Raw genomic sequence first — 17,624 nt, 5'->3', positions numbered from 1 at the left:
AAGAGGCCCGATAGGATCCTTAGCCCACCGTCTGACCGTGCCCATTGGAGTAAGGGGCCTCCGGTAGATGCCATGTTGACGGCGGCGGCCACCAAGAGGGAACTTGCTCAGGAGAGTCCCTCAGTCCATCCCCCGAGCAAGGAGTCTCGGATGATGGACCGCTTGGGGAAGCGGATGTTTAGTTCAGCGACCTTCTCGGTAAGGGCGCTGAACTACTTGGCACATGTCATTAGGATGCAGCGAGATCTCATTAAAGAATATGCTGCATCTCCCCCAGAGTCCATGTCGGAGGAGGACAGGGTACTGCACTCCACCCGCATGGCCACTCTTAGGTCAGTTACTAATACCTCTATGCGGCTACTCTCCCATGCTACGGAAGGCGCCGCTAGAGCCGCAGGGGCAGGCCTAGTCACTAGACGTCAGGCCTGGCTCCGTCACTGCGATTTTTCTGAGCCCTTCAAAGCGTCATTTGCGAATGCCCCCTTTGATGGTTCTGCTCTCTTTGGCAAAACCGTTCGCGAAACGTTGACCCAGAGCGAGAAGGACGGGAAGACGCTGTCTGCCGTCGGAATCCGCTTCTCTGCACCCCAAAGGCCCTACTCTAGGAACCAAAAGGGTCAGAAGAAGATGTGGTTCCGGAAGTCGCAGCAGTCCCAGCCTGCTCCGGACAACCAGTCCTTCCGTGGCAGAGGAGGACAGGGAGGACGCCGCCCTAGAGGCAGAGGGGCTCCCAGAAACTTCGGGTCCAGGGAACCTTTCTCTGAACGGCCCGCAGCAACCCTGAGGGGTTGCCCGGCTGCTCCACTCTGGTGGCAGTCGGGGGACGTTTTTCGGGGCACCTAGCGGCATGGGAGTCCATAACATCAGACCGCTGGGTTCTCCAAATCATATCCAGAGGATATCGCATCCCCTTTCTTCACTTTCCAAAGTTGAAGTCCCTCCCAGACGTTCCACCCGGTCAACGGGAGGCCGCTTTGGCAGAAATTGGCCATCTGCTAAAGAAAAGAGCCATCCAGCCCGTCCCCCCAGACCAGATCAGATCAGGGTTCTACTCCAGGTTCTTTTTAGTGCCAAAGAAGACGGAGGAACTAAGACCAATTCTAGACCTTTCTCTCCTGAATCTGGCAGTCCCCAAAGAAAAATTCCGAATGGTCACTCTGCAATCTATTCTCCCCCTTCTGGGAGAAAATCACTGGATGTGCTCGATAGACCTCAAAGATGCGTACTACCACATCCTGATGGACAGGCGCACCAGGAGGTTCCTCCACTTCCGGCTGGGAGCCAGTCACTACCAGTTCCGGGTCCTTCCCTTTGGTCTCACCACAGCCCCCAGGGTGTTCACCAAAGTATTAGCAGTGGTAGCGGCCCACCTGAGGCTTCAGGGGGTGCAGGTCTTTCCCTACCTGGACGACTGGCTTCTTTCCGCCCCAACAAGGCATCTACTATTAGTGGCGCGAGACTCCTTTCTCCATCTTGCTCCTTTTCTGGGCATTACAATAAATACAAAGAAATCCAACCTGGCGCCCACTCAGCTCTTAGATTTTATAGGGGCCAGGCTAGACACAAGGAGTTTACGAGCCTTCCTCACTGCGGACAGAGTTCAAAATCTGCAGCTCCAGGTGCGGGCCATTCTCCACTCAAGTTCTGTTCCGGCGGAGTTGGTCCTGAGGGCTCTAGGGTCCATGGCGTCTGCTATAGCACTTCTCCCTCTTGCCAGGCTCAATATGCATCCTACAGTGGACTCTCTTAGTACAGTGGTCTTACCTTGCTCTCCCTATGCATCATCCCATTGCGATCAGCAAGGCTTGCAAGCGGTCCCTCTTGTGGTGGCTTCACTCCCCAGTTCTCCACGAGGGCCGCCCATTTTGTGCTTCTCCCCCTCTCGCCACGGTGACCACGGACGCCTCCCGCCTCGGGTGGGGGGGGCATTTTGCGGGCCGGACCGTCCAAGGCACGTGGAACGATTCAGAGACCTTACTGCATATAAAGGTTCTAGAGATGAGAGCAGTGCTCTTAGCATTGCTAGCACTTCAGGACTTTCTTCCCTTGGGAACAATTGCGATTCAATCGGACAACATGTCTGTGGTCTGGTACATCAACAAGCAAGGGGGAACAAGGTCTTTCCCTCTTTGTCGAGAAGCCATGAGAGTTTGGGAATGGGCAATCTCCACCAACCGCTTTCTAATAGCAACGCACATTCCGGGTCGGTCCAACATCCTAGCGGACAAGCTCAGTCGCACCATTCTGACCCCTTACGAGTGGTCTCTCAATTGTCAAGTAGCGGAACGCATATTCGCACGGTGGGGAACTCCTTCGTGCGATCTTTTTGCCTCTCCCTCAAACACCAAGTGCGACAGTTTTTTCGCTCTGATACCTCCTCCGGAGGTTCCCAAGAGACGCTCTGGTGCATGCTTGGCCACCCGGTCTTCTGTATGCTTATCCACCCTTGCCTCTGATGCTCCAAGTTCTTCAGAAAGCCTCTCGGGTGGGTTGCAGAATGATTCTCATAGCTCCATTTTGGCCTCGACAGATCTGGTTCCCCTTCCTAAGGTCTCACTCGGTGAATCCTCCTTGGATTCTAGATCCCATTCCGGATCTGATATCCCATCCATCCTGCATACCTCCTCCGAATCTGGACAACCTGAAGCTGACCGCTTGGCTGCTCCAGTTCCACTCTTGATCAGGACTCCCGGTATTTCGTCACCTGTTAAGGCAATTCTGGTGGCAGCTCATAAACCGTCCACTAGGAAGGTCTACCGCAGCAAGTGGAAACGGTTTTCTTTGTGGGTGGAGCGGCAAGGCCTGAATCCCTTCACGGTTCCTCTCCCCTTAGTGCTTGACTTTCTAACCGCTCTTTTTAACGATGGTGCCAGCAGTTCCACAGTCAAAGTACAACTGGCGGCAATTTCTCATTATCACATTGGCCATGACTCTAACCCTCTTATGTCAGCCAAGTTGTGTAAAATTTTCCTTAAAGGTACTTTTCTTCTCAGGCCCCCTGTAAAACAAGCGGTTCCTCCTTGGGACCTCTCTTTGGTTCTCCAGGCCTTGACCGCCCCCCCTTTCGAACCAGCGGCTACGGTGGATTTCAAATTCTTGTCTTACAAGACAGCCTTTTTGGTAGCCATTACATCGGCCAAGAGAGTTTCAGAGCTTCAAGCATGATCAGCTAAACCTCCTTACTTGGTATTTCATCCGGACCGTGTCTACCTCAGGACCAACCCGTCCTTTCTTCCTAAAGTCGCTTCTGAAGCAAACATCTATCAGTCCATTAACCTCCCTGTTTTCTTCCCTAAATATGAAAACAAAGGTGAATATAAGCTTCACTCATTAGATGTTCACAGGCAACTTAGATTTTATCTAAACAGGACGGCTGGTCATAGGCAATCCGACCAGTTGTTTATTTCCTTTGCAAAATTTAATTTGGGCAAGCCAATTTCTAAAGTTTCTCTGTCCCGCTGGATTTCACAGTGCATCTTATTGGCTTATCAAGCTTCAGGAAGGCCCGCACCGGAGGGTGTTCATGCCCATTCAGCCCGGTCAGTATCTACCTCGGCAGCCTTCAAGGCTAGGATTCCTCTAGATGATATTTGTGCAGCAGCCACGTGGGCTTCATCTCATACTTTTATCTCCCACTATAAGTTGGATCTTGCATCTAGGGTAGAGCATCCTTTGGCTCCGCGGTGCTCCGGAATATCCTTCCATGATGGCCGCCCAAGATTCAGGTAGCTGGGGACTCTGTCCCACAGGTTGCAGGCAAATGAATCTCCTACTTCAGATTTAGAAGTTATGTACTCACCATAACGTTCCATCTGAGTAGGTGTATTCATTTGTCTGCAACCATCCCGCCCTCCTATCCCCCTGGCCTTTCAGTTTCCCTCATATTATCTGTTACCCTTTTCAGGGTGTTGTTGCTGTTGGCAAACTCGATCTGAGGTCATGAGGGTAGAGCAGGGCATTATGGGTGAGGGGAGGAGCTGAGAGCTTGGATCCATAGCTGGAAAACCATGCCGGTTCGGATCCGATATCGGATCCATAACCCACAGGTTGCAGACAAATGAATACACCTACTCAGATGGAACGTTATGGTGAGTACATAACTTCTAATTTTTTAACATAGATAAGATTGTTGAGAAAATTAAGGTCAAAAAGAGTAAAAAATTAGACAGAGATGCCAAAGACTATGAAGCAGGTGTTGCCTACCCATTAGTTTCCAGTGGAAACACTAATAATGTACAAATGTATAGCAATGTTAACATGATGTTTTTGATGAACTTACTGATGATTTGCAACCCAGTGAAGACAGCCATCCAGGTCCCTTCCCTTTAGGTCAACCCTTAAGGAGATCGGAGAGGATCCAGAAACAAGGTTACATCCACAGGAGACAATCCAGTGTGGGTTACCAGGGGGACCAACACCGTTTACCCCAGAATTTTTCTGGGAGGGGGAGAGGGAGACTGGTGAACTGGCAACAGACAAGACAGGGCAAGTTTTAGATAGCAACAGTGAGATTTCCATTATATCCAGTGACCATCAGGACTTCAAAATTTATAATTTAAGCAACATAGAAGTTACAAAAGATTGGGCAAACTTGTTTCAGAGAGGGTTACATTTTGTACCCTACACAAAATTCAACATGGAAAAAACACTCTTAGATGTCATGCTTTATACTAGAAAACTGAACCTGAGTGTCAATGTAAGTGAGACTGGGAACAGTTATCCGTTACCAGTTGGATGCAAAAAAACAAGTATTTACAACCCCCCATTGCATCCCACTTTACAACTGTTCCAAGGCATTTGCACCAAGGACGTCAGGGATCTAAACAGGGTGAAAGACGACAGTAAACTGTCCAATTTAACTAAGGAGAGGAGACCATCCTTCTAGACAGCATTTCTAACAACAGACAGATTAGAGTCATGAAACCTGACAAGGGGGGTGGTTTGGTAGTTATGGACCAAGAAAGGTACATTCACTGTATGCTAGAACATCTTCTTGGAGACGGATATGCACAAATATCACGCAATGAATTTAACATCGCATATAGTCATGTAGATATGGTGCTTTCTGATTTATTTCTTAACAATCAGATATCTGAAGAACTGTTTTTTTTGCACACAGAAACATCCCCAGATCCCAACGATATTTGGGATCCCAAAAATTCACAAGAACATCTCCCACCCACCATTAAGGCCCATAGTGGACGTGAAAGGCTCCAAAACTATTAGTATTGCCAAATTTTTGGATCACAAGTTAAAAAACTGTTTGAGTTCTTTTTCTCACATTATAAAAGACTCTTGGGACTGTCTCAAAAAAATCAAGCAAGAATTTTGTGACAGCAATATCATTTTTATAACCATTGACATCAAAAGATTTATTCAGTGCCATCCCGCATTCGGAAGGCATTGAATTGTTCTATGATTTTTTTGTGCCAACAGACTACATTCTCCCATACCAGGATTCTTACACTTAGGACTTTAATGGAATTAGTCATGGAAAACAGTTTCCTGATATTTGAGGGACATCTTTTTAAGCAAAAATCAGGTATAGCTATGGGGGCGGCCTGTGCACCAGTTTTTGCTAATATTGTCCTGACACAATGGGAATTGTCTCAAGTTTTTACATCTGAATGGATGACATACTGTTCTTTCTATGGGCGGTACCTAGATGACATCCTTATTTTCTGGGGGGGGGGACCAGGAGCAGTTGTCTGAATTCCTACCGTTTTTTAACTCCAGTACTACCTTTCTGGAGTTTACCATGGTAACTCATATGGAATCCATCAGTTACCTGGATATACAGATTTCCAAGGATCTGGAGAACAATCAGTTCTATTCAAACATCTTCAGGAAACCCACATACTCGAACACCCTTCTTTATTTTGACAGCGGACATCCCCTCCATCATAAAAGATCCTTAATAAAAGGACAAGGGGTGAGATTGGTGTGCATGATCAGCAGAATTGAGGACTTTTACAAGGAAAGGGATGTTTTATTGGGTATGTTAGTCAATAGGGGGTACCCTGAAGAATTTGTGAAACCATTACTTGAAGTATCCAAAAAGAGAGTGGAAGGTTATTTCTATCCACTGTTGGGTTTTGACATCTCTAGACTCTGTGCACCATCAGAAAGTAGGGTTTCGACAACTGCCCCATTTCAACACGGACTTATTCTCACTTACAACTTACAATTCCCATTGATACAGGATATATTGATGAGAAACTGGTTCACTCTTATGAGCGATGAGACCATAGGAGGAAAGGTGGGGGACTCCCCTGTTATAGTATACAAAAAGGATTCCAGCATTAAGAACCTTTTGGAGTCCAGTGGTAAGAATACTAAACCTGGTATTGGGAAAATGACAAAATGCAGGCACTGTACCCAATGCAAACACATGTTAGAGAGCGACAGAGTCCTTATTGAAGGTTGTGGATGGGTAAAAGTTAACCAGAACTGTAATTGTGCAAGCAAACAAGTAGTGCATGCTGCCATATGCCAGGAGTGTCCTGGGTTTTATATTGGCAAGACCAAAAATGCCTTTAGGACACGTGTTTATCAGCATACCTATGATATAACCAAAGGTAACATCAAAAATGCCCTGGCAAAGCACATTAATACATTTCCAAACCACAATTTCAAGTTTATTATACTGGGAAGGGAAGTAATGGATGAGAGAGGGGGACCTAGTGACTGGTTCCTTGAATTTAGAGAACTTGTGTGACAACTTAGAGTTAATGCCACCACTAGCCCACGTTTGAACAACATGGTGTCCCTCATCAGTTACTTAAAACTTAAAGCTGACTTTTTATTTTAATGAGGTGTACACTATGACCTTGTTTTTTATCTTTATGTAAGATTTTGTAGCAATTTTTTACATTGATACTAGTTATTGCTTGTTTTAAGATACTTGGATTTTTTATTGCATATTTTTATTGCATACATTTATTGTTACACAGACTCGCACACATTATGTTTATATTTTCTCTACTAGTAGTATATAGTTTTGTATTATATCCACTAGCTGGCATTTTTTGTAATTTAGTGTCAAGGTGTATATTTACCATATATATCTTTTACAGTGGTACTAATAGTTTGTTTTTGTGGCGTTAGTAGCGTCTTTCATGTTTGGATAGAATGTGATGCAACATCCTTGAGTTTTCCAAATGTGTATTACAAAAGCGTTGCTAATTAACAAAACTATGACACTACTTTTTATTCATTTCTAACTTAGACTCACAACACTCAAGTGCCTCTTTTCAGGGCAGCTCTGCCAACGCTGCCTGCTTAAATTATTTCCTCAGAGCCACTCATTACATAAGCATGGACTGGTGAGATTAAATCACAAACAGTAAGGTAAAGTTTTTGGGAGACAAGTCATTGTCTTAAACCCTTGTGCATAATAATAATGGACTTGACAGAAGTTTGACAAAGGTTTCTTTGTAATAGTACTAATTTTAAATGTTTAGAGAACAGATTTTCAGTCTGCCATCTGTGAAACCCCATCTGAAACCCCATCTCATGATTTGCTGCACTTTGTGATACTGTTCTGTCTTAAAGCATGATTTCGTATACACAGCAGATGGAAAACCTCAGTTGCACAATGACTTTCTGTCTGTGATGAAAAGATTAACAATACGTTGTCAAGGGCTACCATAATTTAAGAATACTGAGTAGTTTTCAAAAAATAAATAAATAGCAATAATACAACTACCAGATTTGTATGTGTGTGTTTTTATGTGTAAACCAATGTTCATATACGAATGCCTCATTACTCATTATTTAAAATCCAAGCATCAGTGTTCTTTTTTACTGCCTCAAAAGTGTGTAACCTTTAGTGGAGGGTCTCTTTTTACTTCAGAACGCAGTTCTTAGTTAATATTTCTTACCCAAATTAATTTAAACTTTAATATTTATAAAAAGGGTGGCACATTGGTACATCTAGAATAGCCATCTCACATTGTTTTGTTCTCCAGTTTGGCTCTTGGTTGGGGTGTCTTCTCTACAATGTGTGCATAGTCTTTCCTGTGTCCGTATGGGTTTTCATGCAGTGCTGAAATTTCTACCCACTTCACAAAGTGAGAGTGAAGTGTCCTTCTGGTCACCAGATTGGTAAAATGGAAATTGCATTTTGGTCTGGATCTGAAAAGTAACAGCTTAAAGAGCTGTAAATAAACTACAGTTTTATGTTTATGGAAGAATGTTAATATTTTCTTGAGATCTGAGGCTGCATTCACTAGACTAGATTGAAAGGAAAACCATAGTTTTCAAAATTTTCATTTCTTTCTCCCTTGAGTTTCTGCATAACATGTTTGAAGTGTGTTTGCTTCAGGAGTGCATGCAGCAACAATATTCATATGTGACAACCAATATTATTTTACATAACAAGAACAAAGCCTCATTTTGTTGTAGTAATTGTACTTTTGTCTCAGTCTGTGAAATTACAGCTGTTACATTCATGACATTGTCCAAAGATTAGCTGTGTTCTATGTATCGGATCAGTATGTTTGAAAGTTACCCTTTTTAGAGCTGTGATTCTTACTTAATTTTATGCCCCTACTTTATAAAGGTTCTTCCGGAAAGGTAGGTTTGCAGAATTACCTTCCTAGAGAGAATTGTACAGTAGTGGTGCTGCAGTTGATGAAAGGTCTGTATCAATTGTATGTTTATTCTTTTTTTGTAAACAATGAAAACTGACCTAGGTTTCAACAAACATTCCCTAAGATAGGCATGGACCCATAAAGTTTAATATTTTATAGCAGTTATAGCCCAGACTTTCAAATTATTCATCATAAAAAAAACTTGCAAAACTCTGACACTGTGATTGCAGCTATTGGTCTGAGAGGTTATTTGCTAGAATATTTATAAGTTCATATAAATACTATTGTATATTCATGGAAATCCTCATAACGTTAGTTTTGATGAGCTTCAAACATCTGCTTTTTTATTTGTTTATTTTTGTAAAATACTACATGGGCCTGTGGAGGAATATGCTTAAATGAGAAGATGTGATTTGATGGATGCTTTCAGTTGAACCCTCGCCATATCCCCAGCATAGTGTTGCATCTGTAAAATTTTAAATATCAAGAAAACCCTATAGAAGATTAACACATTTCCAAATACTTGCATCATTTTGCTTCTTATGAGTGGTGATGTGTGTTTGGCCAAGGGTGGGTGGCAGTCTTGATACTTCATATGGTTCAAATAGCAGGTATTTGTTTGAGAAAAGTTGGACTAAAGTAGTATTTGTTTCTGGAGTACAGAGGGACCATTGCTTTGTTGTCATAGTGATGCATTCCATTAGGATTGGGTGTATTATGTAGGGTATATTATTTAAATACCTCTGTGTTGGGGAGAGGAGTACAAGTTTAAAGAGTTCATCATAAGGAAAAATGGGAAAAAATTGTTTAATCTTGCATATATTTAATTCTCAGTTTATTCCCAATAGGCACAACAGTTGAGAACATTTCACAGTGCTGTACAAATACAGACCAAAATGAGTTATGGAAGAACTCTCCATATGAAAAATGGCAATATTTCAGACCAAGTAAATGGAATTTCACCAGACCAGGGTTTAGAAGAAGAAGATGGTGAAGAGGAGGTAACTTTGCTGCATGGAATATTTTTTTTATAGCTAAGGTAAAAAATAGCTGAGACATTTCTGTAAAAGTAACATTCTTTTTAAAAGTTTGCAGTTACTTAGAAAATGGAGTTTATAAGCTAGTGGCAGAGCAGACTGCTTGGTTTTGCATGTGATTAATTGGTGATATCGTAGTGACATAGATCCTTGGAAGTTTAAGCTTCATTTGACTGGCAGCTGAATAGAGCAGACAACAATAGCAGCTGTGATTCTCAACAAAGAAACTGTGGGACCTGAGTTCCCCCTGAGCTTTGCGCATACACAGGAAAATATCTTATTGAAACAGACTGAGCTGGTGTCATATACAAATGCCTGACATTTTGAATGCAGCAGGTGCTGTGCAGCTCCATAATCAGTAACTAAGGTGAGCCATATAGTTTTGCCTTGCATACTGACTGTGGGTAAAGATGTGCTGCTCTTCATGGATATAAAAGCAAACAGCGTAGTGCCCAGTCTATTTATAGTCTTGCTCTTTATTTTATCATATCACACTTGGTCATCACATTACAATAAAAAGGCTGTCTTGCATAGTACTGATTTTCTTAGTGTCCGTGCAGAGTTTGCACTTTCTTCCCATGGCTGTGTGTTTTCTTTTGGGTGATTCCATTTCTTCCCACATCACCAAAACATGCAAAAGATGATTGACTGGTATAGTCTGTGCATCTGTATACCATATGTCGTAGGATAATGGAAGTTTATTTTAAGAATGCTGATAGAATAAACAGAAAGTTAATAAACCACCAGTTCTATGTCTTAAAGACAGCTTTACCATACATATTACCAGTTTCTTCACTGCCCTCATTGATGCTAACATTCAGAAGCAAACATTAAGTGCTAGAGTTAATTTTACAGGAAACCAGTAGGCCCTGTGAAATATTGTATGCTGAATTCTCCAGTTTCTGGTTGATTTAATGATTTTTCCAAAGGAAATCCAACAGAACGAAAGATCCACAGTTGGAATTTTTACTTCCAGTTCTTGGTTCTATTTATGGTGTGACCTAACTTTGTTTATTTATAAGTGTTGATTGATTGTAACAGTACGCTACTAAATTACTATTAGGTAATACATTAGAATTATTGTTTGATTATAGAGAAATCAATCTTTTATATGAGAATTTATTTCCAAAAGACTTAAGGGCTGACACTTACGTAGCAGACTTATTAAGCATAAAGTGGTGAATTGGTATCTGTCCATTTTGTGGACTATTTGAGTGATGGGAGATGCCATGAAATCCCAAAGGAATGGTCGTAGAGAGGGAATGAGTTTGTTTTAATATATTATTATTATTATTATTATTAGTAATAATAATAAAGAATTTTATAAAATGCTTAAGGATATCCGAAGTATGTAACTGTTTAGTCATAGTATATTGCTAGGGGAGAAGTCCTGTGAATAGGTTCATCTGGAAAAAAAAATCTGCTGAACTTGTAATTGAAGTAGTTTGTGCTTCTGTCACGTTGACCAAATATTGTGTTAACTTATTTCTGGATCTAGTAATTTAAACCTTGTATATTGTTTATCTGCACTGAGTTGTTTCCAAGGAATTTGGAGAGCTTTTCACTATATTCTTTTGAGCCTGTTTTTGGCTTATATTCCGGAAGTTATAGAATATTTCTAGCCAAATCCAGCCACTCTGGAAATAGTTATGCTATCAAATCATTTATGTGATCTGTTAATAAAGCATTTAAACAAGACCATTGCTGTTATTAATTCAGGAGGTTTTTTGACAAGTAGTCATTTGATTTTCAGGTTTCTGTTCAAAGTTTTTTAATGCAACCTGAAAATTTAAGGTGAATTACATTAATTAATTTGATTTTCAGGTTTCTGTTCAAAGTTTTTTAATGCAACCTGAAAATTTAAGGTGAATTAAATTAATTAATTTCACAGATGAATTTTAAGCCAAAGTGACTAAAGTTATAACAAAGCTTTTCTTGAAAGATTAAAATAACGAGTACCATGGCTCAACTTCTTAAAGGCTGTGAATAGCCAACACTTTTCTAGGCCTTTATTTGCCATCATTTTAATTAAATGTATGCCAATCAGACAAAAGAGAAAAAGGAATTGGGGAGGGAGGGGGTTAAATAGGAGAATAAAAAAGGAAATAAGAAAAGTGGAAGGAGAAGAAAACTGAGTCATGATCATCTAATGAGTTCTTTATTTATATCATGGGTGACGTGTATTACAAATAAAAATATATGTAGCATGTTTAACCTAATCAAAGAACAAGAGAAACTTTAAAAAAATTCTGGATGTAAGAATTTATGCATAATCAAAATAGTGAAAGTTATGACAAGCCTAATTAACGTGTACAACATCTGGTTTGGCAAATAATCACTTCACTAGTGTGCTGTAAAATACAGATGCATAGCATTGAATGTATTTTATATAAGGTGCTAGCTGTTTTAATGTCTCATTAAAAGTTATATCTCAATTTTATAAATCTCTGCCCCAAACTTGCATTTGCACAAATTTGAATAACATATTGGAATGATATGGCCATGTGTTTAACAGTGAATATTTAGCCTTCCAGGATGGCCGCACATTGATCAAAAGCTTAATTTCAGCTCTCCGTATGAAAAAGATACGAAGAGATGAGGGCCAGTAACTCTGACAGATTTAGTAAATTCATTTACTGGCCAGTAAGTACATTGCCTGAATGCCAGCAAAGAAGAAACTTAACTTGCAAGAAAATCAACTAGAAAAGGTGAAGAGAAAACACTGATTGGGAAGAGTCTTGCAGCTGTTAAGCAAAATGTAGTTCAAGCTCCAGCTTTGGTGCAAGACATGGATTCCAGTAATCTAAAGGAAAAAATAAATCAAATGTGCTAATTTAACTAATTAAGATAAATGAAATGATGTACTGTATCAACTCAAAAGGCTGGAAGAAGCTTTAAACAGCTATTCAGATGAACTGATAAAACTGCAAAGATCAGAGGTTGAAATGAGGAAAAGGCTGTCTGAGTACGAGACTGCTTAAGAAGAGCTCTTTCAAAAAATGGAAGAGTTGGAGGACAGGGCACACAAGGAAAACCTGAGATTTTCTGCAGTACCAGAGAAACTGGAAGATACAGACTGTATTAATTTTGTGAAAGCACAAATAAGCAACTAGACTGGTGTTTCATAGCAGGATTTGTTAATTGAAAGGACACATCATGTGTATGTTTCAAACGTGGCCACGAGAAAGCAGTTAATCCCTGAATTAGTGAAGATGCAGTTGTACCAGCAGGAAAAAGTTGACCCTGACAAAATTGTGGCAGAAAGGCAAAGTATTAAAAATTGGAGATGGTAGAATGTTTCTATAAAATGACTGTTCACTGTACACCAGCCAGAGGAGAAGCAAATGTATCCAACTGATGAGAGGCAGGCATGAGATTCACACTGTTATATCATGCTGTCCTCAGAATATTTTTTCCTGGAGGAACAAAGTCTTTTTTTGATGCACGACAGGCTTAAGAAGAAATACAAAAGTTTGTCCAGAAAAATGCAAGCTAACATAAGGAATGGGACTCTGCTTCTCATTCTTCTGATAGTAAGTTAGATAGAGAGACTTTGCCAGTGAAACCTTTTCCAGTGTTCCAAAGGAAACTGCTTGAGAGACAGAAAAAGTATAGGAGTTGACTAGAAGAATTGGGAGTTCCTTAAACTTTTTATCAGAGTCTGGAGTTGGGAGATGGAGATGAACTGGAAGAAGACCAGCAGTACTGAAATTAGTAAATGTGAGGTTATAAAGCATCAGTCACATTTGTGAAATGTGGCTTTGCAAGAAAAAAGTGGAAAGATTGGACTTTTATTGACTTTGTTAAACTTGTGGGGGGAAGTGGAAAGTATATAACCCAATTCATGTCATTAATGTTTGGAATCTAATCTATGGACCTCTATGGAAGGACACTTAAAGGAGAGGGAAAAGTAAGTAAAACTATTTTGTTCTTGATGTGTGTATAAAACATCTCATGATATAAAATGCATGTTATATAGTAAAGCATTTGTGATAAAGACACTTAAGTTGACAAGTGCCATTTTCTTATTTTTTTATGATAAGATATATAGGCATTACAGTGTAAAAAGAGAAGAGAAGAAAGACTGGACAAAAATGTTTAAGATAATATGCTGTAATCTTGGGTTGTTGAGGTGGGGATGTGAAGAGTTGATATGGGTTCTCTTACTTTTGCATAAGTAGATGTCTAGATTAAGGCCTTTGGCTTAACCTAATAACATTTTTGTTTTGGCAAGCAAATAAGAGAATACTGAATGTAGTGAAAGTTTTCCTTTAGCAAGTTCTGTTTGAGAAGTCTGCAGCCGATGGCAGTTTTATATTTTATTCATAGGTTTTCATGGAGGCAAGCTATCAGAACCAACTAATATTGCCAACATCTTGGCAGATAGGTTCAGTGCTAACTTTACCCCCTCTCGCCCTCCAAATGGCCCATCTTAATACCAGAAGAATGCAAGGCCCCTGTAATCACGGATAAACAAGTAAAGACCGCACTCTCCAAAGCCAAGAATACAGCATCCATGGGACCAGACAACATCCCAGGCTGCGTACTGCTCGAACTGCCGAACGAACTGGCACTACACCTAAGTACCATGTTCAATCATAGCCTCACCTCAGGCTATGTGCCTACTGAATGACACACAGCAACAGTTATCCCACTCCACAAAAGGGGTACCACCATGGACCCTGGAAACTACTGCCCCATTAGCCTGATGAGCCTGCTCTGCAAGGCCATGGAACGTATCATCTTGGAGCTTATAAACAAAGACATAGGTAATCTCCAAACCCTGGACCCCACTCAGTTTGGGTTTGTAAAAGGTAGATCATGTCTACTAAACCTGATTGACTTCTTTGAAGCAGTCACCTGAGCCGTAGACGAGGGCAAGGTAGTACACACAGCCTATCTTGACCTCACCAAGGGTTTCGATGCCATCCCCCAATCTGGAATTATAGATAAACTCATTAAACTGGGCATAAATCCCTATGTCACAAGATGGCTGGCCAGCTGGCTCACTGACAGAACCCATACAGTAAAAGTAGCCGACTCCAAGTCCGACTTCAGACCAGTGACGAGTGGAGTACCACAGGGTTCGGTCCTGGGTCCTCTCCTGTTTGGCATCTACTTCTCTGAAGTGTAGGCCAACACAGAAGGTCTTTGGCTAACAAAGTTTGCAAATGACTGCAAACTGGGAGCCGGAATAAAATCACCTAATGATGTAGACATTCTACAAAAGGGCCTCACAGAGACAGATGCTTAGTGTTAAATTCATGGCCTCAAGCTCAATGCCAAGAGGTGCATTGTCATTCCCTTTGGGAAAAACTCGGTACCCATGAGCTACCACATAGGCAGTAGCTCACTAAACACTGAAAGTGTGATTAGAGACCTCGAGACACAGGTGGACAGTAGTCTCTCCTTTGATAACCACATCGCCACAGTAGTCAGGAAATCCTTCTACGTAGCACATCTCATCACAAAAGGGTTCTCCTCTAGATAAAATGAGGTCATTGTTCTTCTCTACTCATCCCTCATCAGACCCATTATATAGAGTACAATGCCCCATTTGGCATGTATCTCACAAGACACCTACAACAATTGGAAAGGCCACAGAAATACTTCACTAAGAGGATTACCGGCCTCAAACAGATGCCATTCACAGACCATCTCAAAAAATTCTAGCTCTACACCATCGCATATCGCCTACCCAGAGGCGATCTCTTCCTAACATACAAAGCTATGTCAAACCCACAGCTGTTGGACATGCTACACTATCTCTCCGAACCACACACTCCAGGGACCTAAACCTTGTCACCATAATAAACAGAACATGCTGGAGGGATAGATTCCTGTCTCAGAGACTTCCCATACTCTGGAATAAACTACCCATTCACGTTAAGCAAAGCTCCTCATTAGCCCTCTTTAAGAAAAATCTTGACGACTGGATGGGAAATAGAAAATTCACCCCGGGGATCACTTCTGCGGCACTGCTCGACAGGGCCACAGCAAAGTAATTTTCTTGGGTCGCGAAAGCCAGGGAACCTTTTTCGCTAGGCTTATATAGGCCCCAGGACCGATAGCCTAGTACCTACCTATGAACTGGTATGGAATAAAAGCCAGAACACTTTTTATGGCTAAAAGTTAATGTTTTTTGAAAACATACAAGTTGTCTTTCACATCTGGGAGGGGTTAATAAGATAAGACAATGTTCATCGTGTTACCCTGCTGCAGTCATCACACTTGGGTTATCCTGTCGTCAGGCAGTCCTGCAGTCGGCCGGATTTCCAAAGTCTTGGTCTGACGTCGGTTGCTGTCGCCTCATCCCTGACGTCAGTGCGCCAGGGGTACATATATTGCAACCGACGCCATTTTCTTCAGTCTTTCTTGCCGCGCGGTGCCCGAAGCAGAAGCAGTTCGCAAGTGCCGGTCGGCCGACTCCTGAGATTGTCGAATTCAAATTTCAGACCGAAGTCTTCTATAAAGCTAAGTACCCCATTGGGGAAACTTTTCTTGCCTCAGACCGATGTCAGAAAAAGTTAACAATTGTATTTCTTGTGGGAAGCAAATACCTCATAAGGATTTTCATTCTTATTGCATACCTTGCCTAGGCCCTGATCACGACGTCACTTCTTGTCGTTTTTGTGCTAGGTTTAATAAGCATACTATTAAAAGACGATTTGATTTCGCACAACACTATTTTGGTAGAAAATTTAACTATAACATGCCGTCGGAGCTACCGACTACCAGCGTGCACAAAAAGCGCAGGGACAAGGACCGACAGCCCAGGCCTAAGCCCGATTCCGAGGCCTCGGTTGATCCAGTCTCTGGTTCTCCGGTTATCAGTGAGGCTCCGACGCAGCCCCTGACTACCGCAGTTCTGGAACCCAAGACCGGATATTTTGACAGAATGTACTAGGCCGACGCAGCCTTTTACTTCAGGCCCTTCCGATGTTTTACCTTCTAAGGACGTTGGTGCTTCTGAAACGCCATCGGTTTCTGAAGGTGTTTTCAGACCGACTACTCTCACAGTCAAAACGTTTTCTAAATCGAAGACCCCTCCTAAATCTAAAAAGACTACACTTCAGTCTCCTGTTCAAGGCCCTATGCCTAAGAAACAGATGCTCAAAATGGCTGAAGATTTGATTTCTCTTATCAGGGGTTCACAGCCTCCTCCTGACAAAAGGCCTAGACTAGAGGAAGAGTGTGCTTCCTCTGAGCAACTGTCAATTTCTTCGGATTCCTCTGAGGACCAAGACTATTCCTACTCTCCTTATGAAGATTCTGATGCTGAGGACTCTATTCCCTCAGCTTTCCCTCCTGAAGACTACTATTTTGGGGAAACTTTACACACTATGAGGGAACATTTTCACTGGGAAGGTCAGGATTACTCTGACTCCAAGAAAAGGCTCAGAGAGTTTCTTTTACTCCCCCAACACAGACCTCTAGCCATCCCACCTGTTTTGGACATTGTGGATGATGTCTATTTAGAATCCAGTTTCAACCCAGACTCTCTACCTCCTGCTCTGGCTAAGCCTGACAGATACTACAGAGTACCCGATTCCCACAAATTTCTTTACAAAAGCCCAGTAGCTGACCCAGAGACTATCTCCCAGGGTCCCAAGGGGGCTAAGGCTTCCATGGCTATAAAAACCCAGTACCTTCTGAGAGGGACTCAAGAGCACTAGACAGGTGGGGGGAAAAGGTTTACACCTCAGCCATATTAGCTATGAGAGCACTTAATTGTCAATTTCATATGCTTAAGTATCAGCAATTTTTAATCTCTCAGTTAAAACAAAAGATAACCTCCCTCCCTCAACAATCTGAATTGAAAGAAGTACAGGATTTGTTGCACGCTACCAAGCAGGTGGACAAACATACCTTACAATGTGGGTTTGATTCTTTGGAAGCCTCCTGCAGAGCAGCTGTCACTGGATCAGTTATACGTAGGCATGCCTGGTTAAAGGAACAAAGTCTGCCTGATCATGTTAAAGCAAAACTACTA

General features: G+C 41.8%; 1 protein-coding gene across 2 annotated transcripts in view; it reads left to right on the top strand.

Moving 5' to 3' along the window:
• EXOC6 (exocyst complex component 6) overlaps positions 1-17,624 on the top strand; it is a 1,799,203-nt gene that overhangs the window by 545,795 nt on the left and 1,235,784 nt on the right. For both annotated transcript variants that reach the window (XM_044056688.1, XM_044056689.1), the window contains exon 7: positions 9,443-9,595. In XM_044056688.1, the coding sequence (XP_043912623.1) occupies positions 9,443-9,595 (153 nt within the window). The remainder of the gene's footprint in view (positions 1-9,442; positions 9,596-17,624) is intronic.

The sequence above is a fragment of the Protopterus annectens genome, chromosome 14.part0, assembly GCF_019279795.1.
Source record: "Protopterus annectens isolate FY-2018-M chromosome 14.part0, PAN1.0, whole genome shotgun sequence".
NCBI lineage: Eukaryota > Metazoa > Chordata > Ceratodontiformes > Protopteridae > Protopterus > Protopterus annectens.
This window is presented reverse-complemented; position numbering and strand designations above follow the sequence as displayed.